This window comes from Oncorhynchus mykiss, chromosome 2 (assembly GCF_057628025.1).
Source record: "Oncorhynchus mykiss isolate SJ-2025 chromosome 2, ASM5762802v1, whole genome shotgun sequence".
NCBI lineage: Eukaryota > Metazoa > Chordata > Actinopteri > Salmoniformes > Salmonidae > Oncorhynchus > Oncorhynchus mykiss.
Window position 1 is genome coordinate 87,740,981 of NC_143023.1, and position 19,279 is coordinate 87,760,259.

The window sequence follows — 19,279 nt, forward strand, 5'->3', positions numbered from 1 at the left end:
GGAGAAAAACATGGTCTGCAACCTTTAGCCATCTCGTAATTGAGGTAAGCTCGGTCTGCTGATCGAAAACCCGAGTGGGGGTTTTATTCGGAAGGGCCGAAGAGGGCTGTCCCAGGATGTCTGACCCTAACTGGGCTCAGGGGCGGTCCTCTGATTTAGTTCAAATCAAAAGGGAATTGTATTTTTCTTCATTAAACAGTCCAAAATCATCATCTCATCTGTGAATCATGGGGGAGGTAGTGTTATGGCGTGGGCATGTATGGCTGCCAATGGAACTGGTTACCTTGTATTTATAGATAATGTGACTGCTGACAAAAGCAGAATGATGAATTCTGAAGTGTTAAGGCTATATTATCTGCTCAGATTCAGCCAAATGCCTCAAAACTCATTGGATGGTGTTTCACAGTGCAGATGGACAATGACCCGAAGCATACTGCAAAAGCCACCCAATACTTGTTTAAGGCAAAGAAGTGGAATGTTCTGCAATGACCAAGTCAATCGCCTGACCTGAATCCAATTGAGCATGCATTTCACTTGCTGAAGGCTAAACTGAAGGAAAAATGCCCCAAGAACAAGCAGGAACTGAAGTAAAGGCCTGGCAGAGCATCACCAGGGAAGAAACACAACATCTGGTGATGTCTATGGGTTCCAGACTTCAGGCAGTCATTGACCTCAAAGGATTTGCAACCAAGTATTAAAACTCACAATTTAATTTATGATTGTTAGTTTGTCCAATTAATTTTAAGATAATAAAATTGTGGGGACCACATATAAAAAGTGCTGTAAATCCTACACCTTTCCCTTCGAGTTGGATGTAATTACCCTCAAACTTTCAGCTCATCTTGATTGTTTCCTTTCAAATCCATTGTGGTGGCGTACAGAGCCAAATGATTACTTGGTCAATGTCCAAATATTGACTGTAGCTGATCCGCTTTTCACACACTCCTTTCAACACATCCCCTCGCTCATACTCTGGTCGCCATATATAGGGAAAAATAGTTCCAATAATATTTCCATCATTCATTTTTCCCAATGGTGATTTTTGGAACACTTAAAATAAGGGCTGTGTTCCTGTGTAGGCTTACCCTGGCGTGGTGTTTGATAACCATGTCAGACAAGATTCAGCTCTATTTACTCTCAGATTTGAAAATGTTAATTAGTATCAGAGTAGACATCATACAAGACTACAAATCCCTGCAAGCTCCTGACACCTTCACTAGCAGGTATTCTGATAGCCAGTGGTAAGGTGTTGAAACTGCTGTTGGGACTCTGCTGTTGAGACAGCTTTACGTGGGCACTGTCTGTCACCGTTATAGTGCAATTAAAATATTGTGTTGTGTTGCTGTCATGCATAAAAATAAAAAATAAATATGCCTGCTAAAATCGCCACATTTGTATATTATTTTGTGCATGCCAGCAAACCCACTACACAACACAACACAACACTGAACAAAAACATGAACGCAATATGCAACCATTTCAAAGATTTTACTGAGTTTCAGTTCATTTAAGGAAATCAGTCAATTGAAATAAATAAATTAAGCTCTAATCTATGGATTTCACATGACTGGGATATGCATCTGTTGGTCCCAGATACCTTTTAAAAAATGTAGGGGAGTGGATCAGAATACCAGTCAGTATTTGGTGTGACCACCATTTGCCTCATGCAGCATAACACATCTCCTTCACATAGAGTTGATCAGGCTGTTGATTGTGGCCTGTGGAATGTTGTCCAAGTCCTCTTCAATGGCTGTGTGAAGTTGCTGGATATTGGCAGGAACTGGAACACGCTGTCGTACACGTTGATCCAGAGCATGCCAAACATGCTCAATGGGTGACATGTCTGGTGAGTATGCACCTGTGCATTAAAATTGCCATTGATAAAATGCAGTTATGTTCATTGTCAGTAGCCCATAACATAACCCCACCTCCACCATGGAGCACTGTGTTCACAACATTGACATCCGCACACCGCTCTCCCACACAACGCAATACATGCCATCTGCCCAGTGCAGTTGAAACAGGGATTCATCAGTGAAGAGCGTGACAGTGAAGGTGAGCATTTTCCCTTGGAAATCTGTTGTGACGCCGAACTGCAGTCAGGTCAAGAGGCTGGTGATGACGACGAGCACGCAGATTAGCTTCCCTGAGACGGTTTCTGACAGTTTGTGCAGAAATTGTTTGGTTGTGCAAACCAACAGTTTGGTATTTGGTATTTATTAGGATCATGAAACATGACATAATACATAGTATGGAACACAATTAGTCAAGGACTGAAATACATACATTTAAAGTGTCACACAGCCTACACATCAGTATATACACAGAATATCTCGGTCTGATACATAATACAGTGCAAATTACAACACAATATATTTAAAATGGCTGTGTCTCTTCACAGCCCCTTTGTGCAGTAAGGTATCATTTGTTTTTTGAATCTGGTTTTATTACTAGCTTGAATTACCTGAGCTGGCAGAGAGTTTCATGTCGTCATGGCTCTATTTAAAACTGTGTGTTTCTCAACCTCTGTTCTGGACCTAGGGACTGTGAAGAGACCTCTGGTTGCTTGTCTTGTGTTGTACTGATGAGTGTCTGAACTGTGTGTTTCTCAACCTCTGTTCTGGACCTGGGGACTGTGAAGAGACCTCTGGTTGCTTGTCTTGTGTTGTACTGATGAGTGTCTGAACTGTGTGTTTCTCAACCTCTGTTCTGGACCTGGGGACTGTGAAGAGACCTCTGGTTGCTTGTCTTGTGTTGTACCGATGAGTGTCTGAACTGTGTGTTTCTCAACCTCTGTTCTGGACCTGGGGACTGTGAAGAGACCTCTGGTTGCTTGTCTTGTGTTGTACCGATGAGTGTCTGAACTGTGTGTTTCTCAACCTCTGTTCTGGACCTAGGGACTGTGAAGAGACCTCTGGTTGATTGTCTTGTGTTGTACTGATGAGTATCTGAACTGTGTGCCAACTGCTTGAACAGACAGTACAGTATCTTCAACACATCAACACCTCACACAAAGACCAATAGTTATGTAGTCAATCTCTCTTCAACTTTGAGCCAGGAGAGACTGACATGCATGTTACTGGCACTTTCACTTCGTGTACATCTAAGTGTGATACGTGCTGCTTTATTCTGGACCAACTGAAATTGACCTATGTCCTTCTTTGCCGCACATGACTACACAGCTGGGCACTAGTTCAGGTGTAACAGAAATAGGGCCTGGACTTGGTTGACTGAGATGTCAAGAAGACAGAGCAACGCCCTATCATGGACAGACCTCTTCCCATTTTAGCAACCATTGAACCTATATGTTTTGACCATGACAGCTTGCTATCAAAGGTTACATCCAGCAGTTTAGTCTCCTCAACTTGCTCAAGAGCTGCATAATTCAATAAAATATCTAAACAAGGTTTAACATGTGACTTGTCCCAAAAACAATGCTTTTTATTTTTTATTTTTTTTTTAGCTTTATCAGCTATCTGGCTGGCTGGTGTCAGACGATCCTGCAGGTGAAGAAGCCGGATGTGGAGGTCCTGGGTTGGCATGGTTACACGTGGTCTGCGGATGTGATGCCGGTTGGACGTACTGCCAAATTCTCTAAAATGACATTGGAGGCAGCTTATGTTAGAGAAATTAACATTACATTCTCTGCCAACAGCTCTGGTGGACATTTCTGCAGTCAGCATGCCAATTGCACACTACCTCAACTTGAGACATCTGTGGATTTGTTTTGTGTGACAAAACTGCACATTTTAGAGTGACCTTTTATTGTCCCCAGCACAAGGTGCACCTGTGTAATGAAGATGCTGTTTAATCAGTTTCTTGATATGTCACACCTGTCAGGTGGTTGGATTATCTTGGTAAAGGATAAATGCGCACTAACAGGGATGTAAACACATTTGTGCATCAAATATGAGAGAAATAAGCTTTTTGTGCGTAATTAAGATTTCTAGGATCTTTTATTTCAGCTCATGAAACCAACACTTTGCATGTTGCATTTTTGTTCAGTGTAGATTCCATGTCACAATACAATGACAAATTGATTCAACCAGTTTGTGCCCAGTGGAACAGAACTTTTCAGCTTGACAAATCTCATGGTTGGCTTACATTATCACCATTCAGCATATATTCTTATCCAGAGAAATTAGGGTTAAGTGCATTGCTCTAGTCAGCTTGGGGATTTGAACCAGCAACCTTTCAGTTACTGGCCCAACGCTCCTAACGACTAGGCTACCTGCCACTAAGTAGAACTGTTTACCTTGGATATAAATATTTTTCTTATGCACAACCAGTGGTTCTGGAGGCTGTGCTCTGTGTGTTGACTACCTCAGTAGGAGAGGAGGAAGAAACAGATGAGAACAATTTGAACAGGGTCTATTTCCTGTGGCGAAGAGAGGGGATTGTTCTTGTCACTGCATCAGGGCCTGGGGGTTGTTCCATGGTTAGCGGGATGAGGTGTAACAGACACCTCAGCAGGTAGGGACATCAGCCTGGCTCCAGAGCCGCAGAGGAGGGGGTACCTGGGTAATGTGTTGTTGTTAAACAGGGTTGTCTCACCAGCAGCAGGCTAGCGAGCAGGCCATGACATCATTCCAAACAGTGTTGCCAGCTGGGAAGGCCCCTTAGATGAGAGCCGTGTCTGAATAACACTACAACATGTTTAAGAAAAAATCCAGGGGCATTATGGGAGATAAAAGCATCTAGACCTCCATTAATGCCAGAGACTTTGGTTTTGTAAAATGGAGATGGAGTGAGATTTGTGAAAACCTTAATGAGTTACAGGAATTCTGCCTCCCCCTTGTGGGGATAAAGATGAACTGCCAGTTGATCACACATTTACCATATTAGCAATGCGTGATCTGACCTGATGTTTTAGGGGTAAGCCTTGAGTACAAAAAAAATCCTGAAGGTTTACTCACAGGCTTACTGACAATCTGCCTCTATAAGAGGAATTAATCCAATATTACTTTAGATCTCTGTGTATATGGATTGATGTCCCTAAAACAAGTTTATCTTAATGTAGCTCAGTAGTCTCAGACTGTACTGAAGAGTCAAGGTCCTGACGTGGTTACCATCTCCTTGGAGGGCTGAAACGGCAATTAATCATAATGTGTGGGAAAATAATACCAATTTTAAAGCTTTCTGAGGACAATAAATTGTTCAGTGTAAAAGCTTTGTATTCAGGATTCATTGCTTGTAGAAAGTCAAGAAAAGTCATTTTAGATGCTGGAGCATGGTCTGTGGTCTTTGTAAATCCTTCAACGTCACTGGTCAAATGAGTTTCCCTCTAGGGACGTTCAGCTCCTTAGACAATGGGAACATTGCACTGTCAGATGGCTGTGAGACCCTGACATTTATTCACTGAACTAGTAGAAAATGTCACACACGGACTCCCATCTCCCTCACATCCCTCACAGGTTCCTACTGAAAGTAGCTATTCTTCATTCAGGGTTGTAAAACTAATGTTCCACTCAAGAAACAACTTCCAAGTTGTAATTTATTGGGTTTTATTTCACCAAAATTCTGCATAACTACATTCAACTGCATTCTTCATAACATGATTCAAACTGCTGTGCCTTCAGAAACCTCCAGGGCTAATCATCACATTTAATCTCAGAGAAATTAGGTAAAAGAAGCATCAGGAGTACATCAATTTATGTCAACTCTTTCATTGTGTTCCTTTTGACTGTTCAACTCAATCACATTTTCCCCTTCATTAGCTTCAAATATGGGTAACTGAACATACCAATGATATTATTTTCAACAAATGGGAGTGCCTTTTGTCTCTTAGCGATACAAGTTACAATGACGACGATTCCAAGCATCAACCAGATTGTTTGTGCTTGATAAAGGCAAAGATGCTCAACTCATAGGCTCCTTTTGAATTATAAGTCTCATCAACATTGTTTAGTGAAACTTTACTGTGACTAAATCTAGTAGATGAAGAATGTTTTACCAGTGTATGTGTAGAGCAGAAAAAGTAGACATTTTATGTATTATTACAGAGCAAAACACACAGATTCTCTAAATGTCTTTGCATTTGGGCTTTTTACATGGATTATCATACTTCCTTTGGAATATTACGCTTAAACGTAAAAATAATGGTTTCATATTTTTGTAGAAAAATAGTTAAATATATTTTTTCAAACTAGGTAGAAACAGTTGGTATGCATTTGAAGACATCTAGCCAGTCAAACTAATGGACAAGATACTGACTATGTATTTGAAGACATCTAGCCAGTCAAACGAATGGACTAGATACTGACTATGTATTTGAAGACATCTAGCCAGTCAAACTAATGGACTAGATACTGACTATGTATTTGACGACATCTAGCCAGTCAAACTAATGGACTAGATACTGACTATGTATTTGAAGACATCTAGCCAGTCAAACTAATGGACTAGATACTGACTATGTATTTGAAGACATCTAGCCAGTCAAACGAATGGACTAGATACTGACTATGTATTTGCATCTTTTTATAATTTTGAGTATGACTCATAATTTGTTAAAAAGCAGTTATTCTAATATTTTCGATATTAATATTGCATGCTTAACAAAGTATTTGCATTGATACTGCAGTTTTGTGGGGTCAGGAACTCAGGATGAGAAAGTGCTCTGTTCATCTAATATCAGACTAAACTAATAATGTCCCTACATTGTGATAGATCAAACTGTATTTAATTTTTTATCATCACATTAAACCTGATTCTGTCACCATTTTTAAATGTAAAAACCTTTCCAATGCTATGTCATTATTAGATATTCAATATCAGCAATATCACAGTAATACAAATCAAGTCTGGTTACATGTTTTGGTGGTTGTTGATCTACACTAAACTGCACTGATTAACTCAACTAATAGCAAATACATGGTAAAGAGCCCTAGCCATCACATTATCCTTGTTTTGAAATCCACTAGTAAAACACAGCATTATCCTTCATTTTGCTTATGTTATGACCCAGTGAGTATTTGTGTATATGCATATACCAGCATATGCACTTACATGAATTAATACATTTGAAAGGTGGTCATGTTTTACACTAGATGATCCTGGTAGTTAGACATCTAAGTGTTGGTACACTTGACATATTTGAAAATAAGATTCAAAACAATCTGACCATCCTTCAAATTCAAAATGCATTAAAGCAAGTCAACATGTCAAGAAAATTGTGTCAAAATATACACAGAAAATATCTCTCTCACTGCTTGTAAAAGTCTCTTCAATAATTAATGCTGTCATGTTACATAATAAATTGAATAAATACTCCTGTGGCCCATCCAACACATCTGATTATCACCACTCTGTCCAGTGAATGAATATGACCCAATATAAGTCAGAATCTCAAAATACAAAATACATAATAACACTTGCAAGTAAAGAACCATTGTAAGATCATTTGTGTGCTGCAATATATGACTCTATTCAGCTTTTCATAATCATGGTTAGTAGACCCACCTCATTAACATATGAATGACAGAACAGGTGTTTTTCTTTTTTACTGTAATCTGATGGGTTGAAGGTCATGGGTACATTTCAGAAATACAGAATGACAATGCCAATCACACCAAAGCTTTTCTTGCACAAATGTCTTCCTTAAATTAAGGTGAGCGCACAAGATACACTCATTAAATGTTTTACTCATTCAAAATAAGAAGTAATGCACAAAAGTAAATGACAAAGCACACAAATATCCAAAAACTGAAACAGCTCAAGACGAGTTAGATACTATTTTTTTTTGTCATTTTAAAAAATACACATAAACCATCAGTTTAGTAGGTAAAACTCTTCTTTCCATTAAAGAATTTGGATCATCAAAAAGCACAGTCAGTCCAGCTCTGTCGTTGGATGGTGTGGACCAGGGCAGAGGCTGTATGTGGCATTACCATGCTGCTGCTCTACTCTAGGCCATCCTCCGCTGGCTGGTGGCAGTTGACATGGAGGCTGTGAGGCCTGTGTGACCTGGGGCTCAGAGACCATGGGGGGCCTGGATGGGCTGAGGAGGCAGGCCAGAGGCCAGCAGGTGCCAGGGGTGACAGTGAGGGCAGGGTGCTCTAGTCCAGGGGTACTCACTGTGAGGGAGGGAGGCCCTACTGCCCAACCGATAGGACACCTGGAAGACAAAGAGAAAGAAATGTAACGAAAGGAAATGAGCCACAAAAACCCAAATCATTGATAGAAAATGCTGTCTTGTATTAAGTGTGTGTGCCCACCAAGATATATGCTGTTTCCACTCAATGCCAGAGATCAGGTAATCTCAACAAATGGTTTCTAAATGACACGGGTTCTGAAAAGAGAAGAGACTGGTTTAAACAGGGACTAATAGTGAGGAATCCAGATCAAACAATCTGTTATACAAGCTAAATATACGGGGACATTGTTCTGGTTCAGATACTAACAGTATTTACAGTATCATTCCACTGGTGTGGGATGTCCTCAGGTTCCGGTGGGTAGGACATCCAAGATGGGCTTCCGTACGACGATGGTGGAGACATGACAAAGTAGTCAGAGTAACCAGGGTGGTTGGCTGATATGGCGTAGACTGCTGTCATTGGGTTTCCTGTAGAGATGAGCAGTGTGGTTAGCCAATCAGAGGGTTAAATGAGTGAAGTTAAGTAATTTGACAGAAAAACACACATATATATATATATATATAGTTGAAGTCGAAAGTTTACATACACTTAGGTTGGAGTCATTAAAACTCGTTTTTCAACCACTCCACAAATTTCTTGTTTTGGCAAGTCGGTTAGGACATCTACTTTGTGCATGACACAAGTAATCTTTCCAACAATTGTTTACAGACAGATTATTTCACTTATAATTCACTGTATCACAATTCCAGTGGGTCAGAAGTTTACATGCACTAAGTTGACTGTGGCTTTAAACATCTTGGAAAATGCCATAAAATTATGTCATGGCTTTAGAAGCTTCTGATAGACTAATTGACATCATTTGCGTCAATTGGAGGTGTACCTATGGATGTATTTCAAGGCCTACCTTCAAACTCAGTTCCTCTTTGCTTGACATCATGGGAAAATCAAAAGAAATCAGCCAAGAACTCAGAAAAAAATAATTTGACCTCCACAAGTCTGGTTCATCTTTGGGAGCAATTTCCAAACACCTGAAGGTACCACATTCATCTGTACAAACAATAGTACACAAGTATAAACACCATGGGACCATACCACCCAGGAAGGAAATGCGTTCTGTCTCCAAGAGATTAATGTACTTTGGTGTGAAAAGTGCAAATCAATCCCAGAACAACAGCAAAGGACCTAGCAAAGGAAACAAGTACAAAAGTATCTATTTCCACAGAAAAACGATTCCTTTATCATCATAACCTGAACGTCCGCTCAGCAAGGAAGAAGCCACTGCTCCAAAACTGCCATAAAGTAGCCAGACTATGGTTTGCAACTGCACCTGGGGACAAAGATCGTACTTTTTGGAGAAATGTCCTCTTGTCTGATGAAACAAAAAGGAACTGTTTGGCCATAAAGGCCATTGTTATGTTTGGAGGAAAAAGGGGGAGGCTTGCAAGCCAAAGAACACCATCCCAACCGTGAAGCACGGGGGTGGCAGCATCATGTTGTGTGGATGCTTTGCTGCAGGAGGGACTGGTGCACTTCACAAAATAGATGGCATCATGATGCAGGAAAACAATGTGTATATATTGAAGAAACAAGACATCAAGCCATCAGTCAGGAAAATAAAGCTTGGGTCTTCCAAATGGACAATGACCCCAACATACTTCCAAAGTTGTGGCAAAATGGCTTAAGGACAACAAAGTCAAGGTATTGGAGTGGCCATCACAAAGCCCTGACCTCAATCCTATAGAACATTTGGGGGCAGAACTGAAAAAGCATGTGTGAGCAAGGAGGCCTTACAAACCTGACTCGGTTACACCAGCTCTGTCAGGAGGAATGGGCCAAAATTCACCCAACTTATTAGGGGAAGCTTGTGGAAGGCTACCTGAAACGTTTGACCCAAGTTAAACAATTTAAAGGCAATGCTACCAAATACTAATTGAGTGTATGTAAACTTCTGACCCACTGGGAATGTGATGAAAGATATAAAAACTGAAAAAAATCATTCTCTCCACTATTATTCTGACATTTCACATTCTTAAAATAAAGTGGTGATCCGAACTGACCTATGACAGGGAATTTTTACTAGGATTAAATGTCAGGAATTGTGAAAAACTGAGTTTAAATGTATTTGGCTAACATGCTGACCAGACCGGACACGTCGCGTGTGTGTGCGTCGCAAAATAAATGTAGAAATCTATGTTATTCAATTATTGCACCCACACTGCTCGCGCGCACCAACGAGTATCTGCGTTGCCAAGGGCTAAAATAGAAGTCATTACTAATTCTGATGCATTACTAATTTTTAACAAATCAAAAAATGGAAAATTGGGCGTGCAAAATTATTCAGCCCCCTTAAGTTAATACTTTGTAGCGCTACCTTTTGCTGCGATTACAGCTGTAAGTCGCTTGGGGTATGTCTCTATCAGTTTTGCACATCGAGAGACTGAAATATTTTCCCATTCCTCCTTGCAAAACAGCTCGAGCTCAGTGAGGTTGGATGGAGAGCAATTGTGAACAGCAGTTTTCAGTTCTTTCCACAGATTCTCGATTGGATTCAGGTCTGGACTTTGACTTGGCCATTCTAACACCTGGATATGTTTATTTTTGAACCATTCCATTGTAGATTTTGCTTTATGTTTTGGATCATTGTCTTGTTGGAAGACAAATCTCTGTCCCAGTCTCAGGTCTTTTGCAGACTCCATCAGGTTTTCTTCCAGAGTGGTCCTGTATTTGGCTCCATCCATCTTCCCATCAATTTTAACCATCTTCCCTGTCCCTGCTGAAGAAAAGCAGGCCCAAACCATGATGCTGCCACCACCATGTTTGACAGTGGGGATGGTGTGTTCAGGGTGATGAGCTGTGTTGCTTTTACGCCGTGTTGCTTTTACGCCAAACATAACGTTTTGCATTGTTGCCAAAAAGTTCAATTTTGGTTTCATCTGACCAGAGCACCTTCTTCCACATGTTTGGTGTGTCTCCCAGGTGGCTTGTGGCAAACTTTAAACGACACTTTTTCTGGATATCTTTAAGAAATGGCTTTCTTCTTGCCACTCTTCCATAAAAGCCAGATTTGTGCAATACACGACTGATTGTTGTCCTATGGACAGAGTCTCCCACCTCAGCTGTAGATCTCTGCAGTTCATCCAGAGTGATCATGGGCCTCTTGGCTGCATCTCTGATCAGTTTTCTCCTTGTATGAGCTGAAAGTTTAGAGGGACGGCCAGGTCTTGGTAGATTTGCAGTGGTCTGATACTCCTTCCATTTCAATATTATCGCTTGCACAGTGCTCCTTGGGATGTTTAAAGCTTGGGAAATCTTTTTGTATCCAAATCCGGCTTTAAACTTCTTCACAACAGTATCTCGGACCTGCCTGGTGTGTTCCTTGTTCTTCATGATGCTCTCTGCGCTTTTAACGGACCTCTGAGACTATCACAGTGCAGGTGCATTTATACAGAGACTTGATTACACACAGGTGGATTGTATTTATCATCATTAGTCATTTAGGTCAACATTGGATCATTCAGAGATCCTCACTGAACTTCTGGAGAGAGTTTGCTGCACTGAAAGAAAAGGGGCTGAATAATTTTGCACGCCCAATTTTTCAGTTTTTGATTTGTTAAAAAAGTTTGAAATATCCAATAAATGTCGTTCCACTTCATGATTGTGTCCCATTTGTTGTTGATTCTTCAAAAAAAAATACAGTTTTATATCTTTATGTTTGAAGCCTGAAATGTTGCAAAAGGTCGCAAAGTTCAAGGGGGCTGAATACTTTCGCAAGGCACTGTATATACAGTGGGGCAAAAAAGTATTTAGTCAGCCACCAATTGTGCAAGTTCTCCCACTTAAAAAGATGAGAGAGGCCTGTAATTTTTTTATCATAGGTACACTTCAACTATGACAGACAAAATTAGGAAAAAAAATCCAGAAAATCACATTGTAGGATTTTTAATCAATTTATTTGCAAATTATGGTGGAAAATAAGTATTTGGTCACCTACAAACAAGCAAGATTTCTGGCTCTCACAGACCTGTAACTTCTTCTTTAAGAGGCTCCTCTGTCCTCCACTCGTTACCTGTATTAATGGCACCTGTTCGAACTTGCTATCAGTATAAAAGACACCTGTCTACAACCTCAAACAGTCACACTCCAAACTCCACTATGGCCAAGACCAAAGAGATGTCAAAGGACACCAGAAACAAAATTGTAGACCTGCACCAGGCCTGGAAGACTGAATCTGCAATAGGTAAGCAGCTTGGTTTGAAGAAATCAACTGTGGGAACATTTATTAGGAAATGGAAGACATACAAGACCACTGATTACCTCCCTCGATCTGGGGCTCCACGCAAGATCTCACCCTGTGGGGTCAAAATGATCACAAGAACGGTGAGCAAAAATCCCAGAACCACACGGGGGGACCTAGTGAATGACCTGCAGAGAGCTGGGACCAAAGTAAGAAAGCCTACCATCAGTAACACACTACGCCGCCAGGACTCAAATCCTGCAGTGCCAGACTTGTCCCCCTGCTTAAGCCAGTACATGTCCAGGCCCGTCTGAAGTTTGCTAGAGAGCATTTGGATGATCCAGAAGAAGATTGGGAGAATGTCATATGGTCAGATAAAACCAAAATATAACTTTTTGGTAAAAACTCAACTCGTCGTGTTTGGAGGACAAAGAATGTTGAGATGCATCCAAAGAACACCATACCTACTGTGAAGCATGGGGGTGAAAACATGCTTTGGGGCTGTTTTTCTGCAAAGGGACCAGGACGACTGATCCGTGTAAAGGAAAGAATGAATGGGGCCATGTATTGTGAGATTTTGAATGAAAACCTCCTTCCATCAGCAAGGGCATTGAAGATGAAACGTGGCTGGGTCTTTCAGCATGACAATGATCCCAAACACACCGCCCGGGCAACGAAGGAGTGGCTTCGTAAGAGGCATTTCAAAGTCCTGGAGTGGCCTAGCCAGTCTCCAGATCTCAAACCCATAGAAAATCTTTGGAGGGAGTTGAAAGTCCGTGTTGCCCAGCAACAGCCCCAAAACATCACTGCTCTAGAGGAGATCTGCATGGAGGAAAGGGCCAAAATACCAACAACAGTGTGTGAAAACCTTGTGAAGACTTACAGAAAACGTTTGACCTCTGTCATTGCCAACAAAGGGTATATAACAAAGTATTGAGATAAACTTTTGTTATTGACCAAATACTTATTTTTCCAACATAATTTGCAAATAAATTCATAAAAAAATCCTACACAATGTGAGTTTCTGGATTTTTTTCCCTAATTTTGTCTGTCATAGTTGAAGTGCACCTATGATGAAAATTACAGGCCTCTCTCGTCTTTTTAAGTGGGAGAACTTGAACAATTGGTGGCTGACAAAATACTTTTTTGCCCCACTGTACACATACACCACCGTTCAAAAGTTTGGGGTAATTCTGAAATGTCCTTGTTTTTGAAAGAAAAGCACATGTTTTGTCCATTAAAATAACATCAAATTGATCAGAAATACAGTGTAGACATTGTTAATGTTGTAAATGACTATTGTAGCTGGAAATGGCAGATTTTTAATGGAATACCTACATAGGCGTACATAGGCCCATTATTAGCAATCATCACTCCAAATTCTTGAAGTTTTCCGTATTGACTGACCTTCATGTCTCAAAGTAGTGGACTGTCGTTTCTCTTTGCTTATTTGAGCTGCTCTTTCCATAAAATGGACCTGGTCTTTTAACAAATAGGGTTATCTTCTGTATACCTCCCCTACCTTGTCACAACACAATTGATTGGCTCAAACGCATTAAGGAAAAAAATTCCACAAATTAACTTTGAAAAAGGCACACACAATTCAAATGCGTTCCAGGTGTGTAAAACTGTCATCAAGGCAAAGGGTGGTTACTTTGAAGAATCTCAAATATAACATATATTTAGATTTGTTTAACACTTTTTTGGTTACTACATGATTCCATATGTGTTATTTCATAGTTTTGATGTTAGAAAGAAAAACCCTGGAATGAGTTGGTGTGTCCAAACTTTTGACTGGTACTTTGTGTATTTACAGTGAGCACCGTAATTCATTGGAAAGTGACCATGTTGTTGTTATTTTGGTTCTGTACTCTAGCACTGAGTTTGAAAGGATACAATGACACCGAGGGTGAAGTGCAGACTGTCAGCTTTAATTTGAGGGTATTTTCACATACATATCGGATGAACCGTTTAGAAATGACAGGACCTTTTGTACATGGTCCCCCCATTTTAAGGTACTACAAGTATTTTTTGAATTGCCTTCACAGATGTGTGTCGTTAGGCAGGTGTATTCATTTGTGTCGTTAGTGAATGCAGGAGAGCTGTTGATGAATAGTATTGATTCTAGACTTTGCTATTGTCTTTGGAGGTTGTTGTTGGGGTGTGACAACATGAGGAAGACAGCAGTGTCGATGCAAATGATGATGGCTGTCATAAGGCTCAGAAATGAAAATCAGGAGCATTGCAAAAACCCTGGGCATGCCCAAGTCAACAGTTTGGTTCATCATTAACAAGAAAAAAACAACCAGTGAACTCAATTATGGCAAAAGACCCGGTAGACTAAGGAAGATCCCTGTAGTGGGTGACCGGAGAATAGTCTCTATGGTGAAGAAAACCCCCCTGACAACAGCCAAACAGATCAGAAACACTCTCCTGGATGCAGGTGTAGATGTGTCAAAGTCTACCATACATAGAAGACAACACCAGCAGGACTACAGAGGGTACACTACAAGATGCAAACCACTGATAAGCCTGAAGAACAGAAAGGCCAGATTACAGTTGGCTAAAAAGCACCTAAAAGAGTCCCAAGAGTTCTGGAAAAAAGTATTGTGGACAGGTGAGACAAAGATGAACATGTACCAGAGTGAAGGAAAGAGGAAAGTGTGGAGAATAAAAAGACATGCCCATGATCCAAAGCATCCCACCTGATCCGTGAAACATGGTCAAGGGGGTGTTATGGCTTGGGCCTGTATGGCTGCCAGTGGAACAGGGAACTTGTCTTCGTCAATGATGTGACTGCAGACAGAAGTAGAACAATGAATTCTGAAGTCTACAGAAATATTTTATCTGCTCAAATAAAACCAAATGCCTCCAAACTCATTGGACGGCACTTCATCACGCAACAAGACAATGACCCTAAACATACTGCTAGAACAACGAAGGGGTTTTTGATGGCCAAAAAGTGGAAACTCCTTGACCGGCCCGAGTCAATCACCGGATCTGAATCCAATTGAACATGCATTTTACATGCTGAAGAGGAGACTGAAGGCAATAAGTCCCAGGAACAAGCAGGAGCTGAAGATGGCTGCAGTACAGGCCTGGCAGAGCATCACCAGGGAAGATACCCAGCGTCTGGTGATGTCGATGCATCGCAGACTTCAAGCAGTCATTGCATGCAAAGGATATGCGACCAAATATTAACAATAATTACTTTATTCTACATTATGTTAAACTGTCCGATGTTTTTTGATGCCCCGAAAATGGGTGGGGGCCATGTACAAAAGCTTCTATAATTTCTAAACGGTTCATCCGATATGTATGAAAATACCCTCAAATTAAAGCTGACAGTCTGCACTTCACCCTCATTGTATCCTTTCAAACTCAAAGTGCTAGAGTACAGGACCAAAATAACAAAAAAATGGTCACTGTCCAATTAATTATGGTGCTCACTGTATATTTACTAGTCCATATCTGAATAATTATATAATATTTAATATTTTGACCTGAGTAGCTGGTCATGGACTGGTCAACAGTGACAGCAGGGAAGGGCGCTCTGTTGATAGGCAGGTAGGTGGCACCATTGTGCTGATTCTGTATCTCAGAAGCCTCAGAAATGCGAGGTTTCAGGCTGATGTCGGGTGTAGAACTGCAGAAGGGGGGACAAAGACAAAATGAGCTTTTACAACAATTTTCCTGCAATTCTACACATTGTGAAATAGGGTGCAGAGAAATGTTTAGCAATTTTTAATATGATATATGAGTGAGACGGACTAACAAAATCAATGGGGGGCCCCCGGCTGGTAATTCCACCATGATTACGAAGTTTAGATAGCTTACCAATCAAAAAAATGTTTGCTGACATGGGCTAATGGAGTGACTATCAGTGACCGACATAACAAGAGAAAAACTGCTGATGCACAACCACATTTCTAAATTGCACCTTGTGTATTCTACTATTCTAACTTGCAACAGTAAGTTGACACCCGAATGAGTAAAACAAAAACAAAAAATGTATTGATCAAAAGGTTTGCCCATCCCTGTTTTAAAATATGCAGAATAACAGTAGAGTAGAAATTCAACAACACATGAGCAGCATAACATCTAAAGTAGTACAGCAAAAGTTAGGATAGGAAACGCTACAAGGATACAGTACGCTAGTTACAAATAGACCTTCAAAAGAAGTATACTGAGCAAAACTATAAATGTAAAGTCTTGGTCCCATGCTTCATGAGCTGAAATAGAAGATCCCAGTCATTTTCCATACACACAAAAAGCTTATTTCTCTTAAATTTGGTTCACAAATTTATTTACACCCCTGTTAGTGAGCATTTCTCCTTCCAAGATAATCCACCTGACAGGTGTGGCATATCAAGAATCTGATTAAACAGCAATATTCATTGCACAGCTGCACCCTGCACTGGGGACAATAAAAGGCCACTAAAATGTTCAGTTTTGTCACACAACACAATGCCACAGATGTCTCAAGTTTTGAGGGAATGTGCAATTGGCATGCTGACTGCAGGAATGTCCACCAGAGCTGTTGCCAGATAATTGAATGTGCATTTCTCTACCATTAGCCGCCTCCAACATTGTTTTAGAGGATTTGGCAGTACTTTCAACCGGCCTCACAACCGCAGACCATGCTTAACCACGCAAGCCTAGGACCTCCACACCCGGCTTCTTCACCTGCGGGATCATCTGACACCAGCCATCCGGACTGCTGATGAAACTGTGGGTTTGCATAACCAACGTTTCTGACAGTTTGTGCCAAATTTCTATCTCAGTGTAGCTGACTGGCGTCGTAACCGAATTCAGTGGGCAAATGCTCACCTTCAATAGCACTGGCATGCTGGAGAAGTGCGCTCTTCACTGATGAATCCCGGTTTCAACTGTACCGGTCAGATGGCATTGTGTGGGCGAGCGGTTTGCTGATGTCAACGTTTTGAACAGAGTGTCCCATGGAGGCGGTGGGGTTATGGTATGGGCAGGCATAAGCTATGGACAACGAACACAATTGCATTTCATCGATGGCAATTTGAATGCACAGAGATACCGTGACAAGATCCTGAGGCCAATTGTCGTGCCATTCATCCGCTGCCATCACCTCATGTCAACATGATAATTCGCTGTCCCATGTTGCAAGGATCTGTTCACAATTCCTGGAAGCTGAAAATGTCCCAGTTCTTCCATGGCCTGAATACTCACCAGACATGTCACCCATTGAGCATGTTTGGGATACGCTGGATCGAAGTGCACGACAGCGTGTTCCAGTTCCCGTCAATATTCAGCAACTTCGCACAGCCGTTGAAGAGGAGTGGGACAACATTCCACAGGCCATAATCAACACCCTGATCAATTATATGTGAAGGAGATGTGTCACACTTCATGAGGCAAAATGTGGTCACACCAGATACTGACTGGTTTTCTGATCCACACCCCTACTTTTTTCAGATATCTGTGACCAACAGATGCATATCTGTATTCCCAGTCATGTGAAATCCATAGATTAGGGCCAAATAAATGCATTTCAATTGACTGATTTCCTTATATGAACTGTAACTCAGTAAAATCTTTGAATTGTTGCATGTTGCATTTAGATTGTTGTTCAGTGTAGTAGGTTGAGCATGTTTAGCACTGCGTGGATGTGCATATATTGGAATGAATGTTATTTGCATCCGTTTACTGTCTTTCTAACAGCTTGAAGGGAGGAGGAGGGAGCTTCGTACCGCCTCATTGAGGTCCCGGGAGGGGGTCCAGGTCTGGAGGGGATCAGAGTGGGCGGAGGTCCAACGCACATGTCAGGAAGCTGAGTGAACCTGAAGCCCTGCAGCACCAAACACAACACACAGACACAGTTCAATCAGTGTGTGGGTGTTTAAACATAATGTCCTATACAGATACCATCTTATTTTGTGGATGTTCTACAATAGCATTCAGGATTTTTGTTTAAAACACCACCGTAAACATAGACATTTTTTGTTGTTGATTTATTGCATGATCTAATCAATGCACTCACAGGCTTGGGTAAGCTACACTGGTGTATTTCCGGCCCGTAGGCAGACCCATGCTGGCGGCCTCCTCCACATGGGTGGTTCATGGTGCCAGGGGCACTGGTCACTCCCTCGGAGTAGGGGCTGGTGTGACTGGGGTTGTAGGAACTGTGGAGGTGGGGGTGAATGTGGGGGTGGTGGTGGTTGGAGGGCAGGGCCTCATCTGGGGCCAGCCCAAAGGCATTACCCAGCAGGAGCTGCATCTGCTGACGGACCTCGCCGATGGAAGGCTGAGAGCTCAGAGTGGACGAGTCTGAGAGACCCTTGACCTGATGGCTTCCACCATAACCCAGGGAGCTCATCAGTCGGTCCACGTTGGTCTCCTCAAGCGGCTCCACCTGACACACAGGAAGGCAGACACACACAAACACACAGGGTTATCCATTTGCAATTTAAAGGCTCAGCACATTCAGAGCTACACTGAACCAAAATGTAAACGCAACATGTAAAGTGTTGATCCCATGTTTCATGAGCTGAAATCAAAAATCCCAGACATTTTCCATAAGCACAAAAAACATATTTCTCTCAAATGTTTCACACAAATTAGTTTACATCCCTGTTAGTCAGCTTTTCTCCTTTGCAAAGATAATCCATCCACCTGACAGGTGTGGAATATCAAGAAACATATTAAACAGCATGGTCATTACACAGGTGCACCTTGTTCTGGGGACAATAAAAGGCCACTTTAAAATGTGCAGTTTTGTCATACAACACAATGCCACAGATGTCTCAAGTGTTGAGGGAGCATGCAATTGGCATGCTAACTGCAAGAAATGCTGAGGAATATTTATGTCTGTAATAAAGCCCTTTTGTGGGGAAAAACTCATTCTGATTGGCTGGGCCTGGCTCTCCAGTGTCCCCCACCCCACCCACTGGGGGCACCCCTGCCCAATCATGTG

At 41.4% G+C, this 19,279-nt stretch overlaps 1 protein-coding gene across 4 annotated transcripts in view; it reads right to left on the reverse strand.

Annotated features, from left to right (window-relative positions):
- Positions 1 to 5,487: 5,487 nt before the first annotated feature.
- The window catches only part of kiaa1549la (KIAA1549 like a), a 47,595-nt gene continuing 33,803 nt past the window's right edge, over positions 5,488 to 19,279 (reverse strand). For all 4 annotated transcript variants that reach the window (XM_021575632.3, XM_090211610.1, XM_021575642.3 and 1 more), the window contains 6 exons: positions 18,347 to 18,718; positions 18,057 to 18,154; positions 15,834 to 15,976; positions 8,403 to 8,563; positions 8,217 to 8,290; positions 5,488 to 8,116 (listed from right to left, as the gene is read on the reverse strand). In XM_021575632.3, coding sequence (XP_021431307.3) covers positions 8,261 to 8,290; positions 8,403 to 8,563; positions 15,834 to 15,976; positions 18,057 to 18,154; positions 18,347 to 18,718 — 804 coding nt within the window. In that variant the 3' untranslated portion in view covers positions 5,488 to 8,116; positions 8,217 to 8,260. The remainder of the gene's footprint in view (positions 8,117 to 8,216; positions 8,291 to 8,402; positions 8,564 to 15,833; positions 15,977 to 18,056; positions 18,155 to 18,346; positions 18,719 to 19,279) is intronic.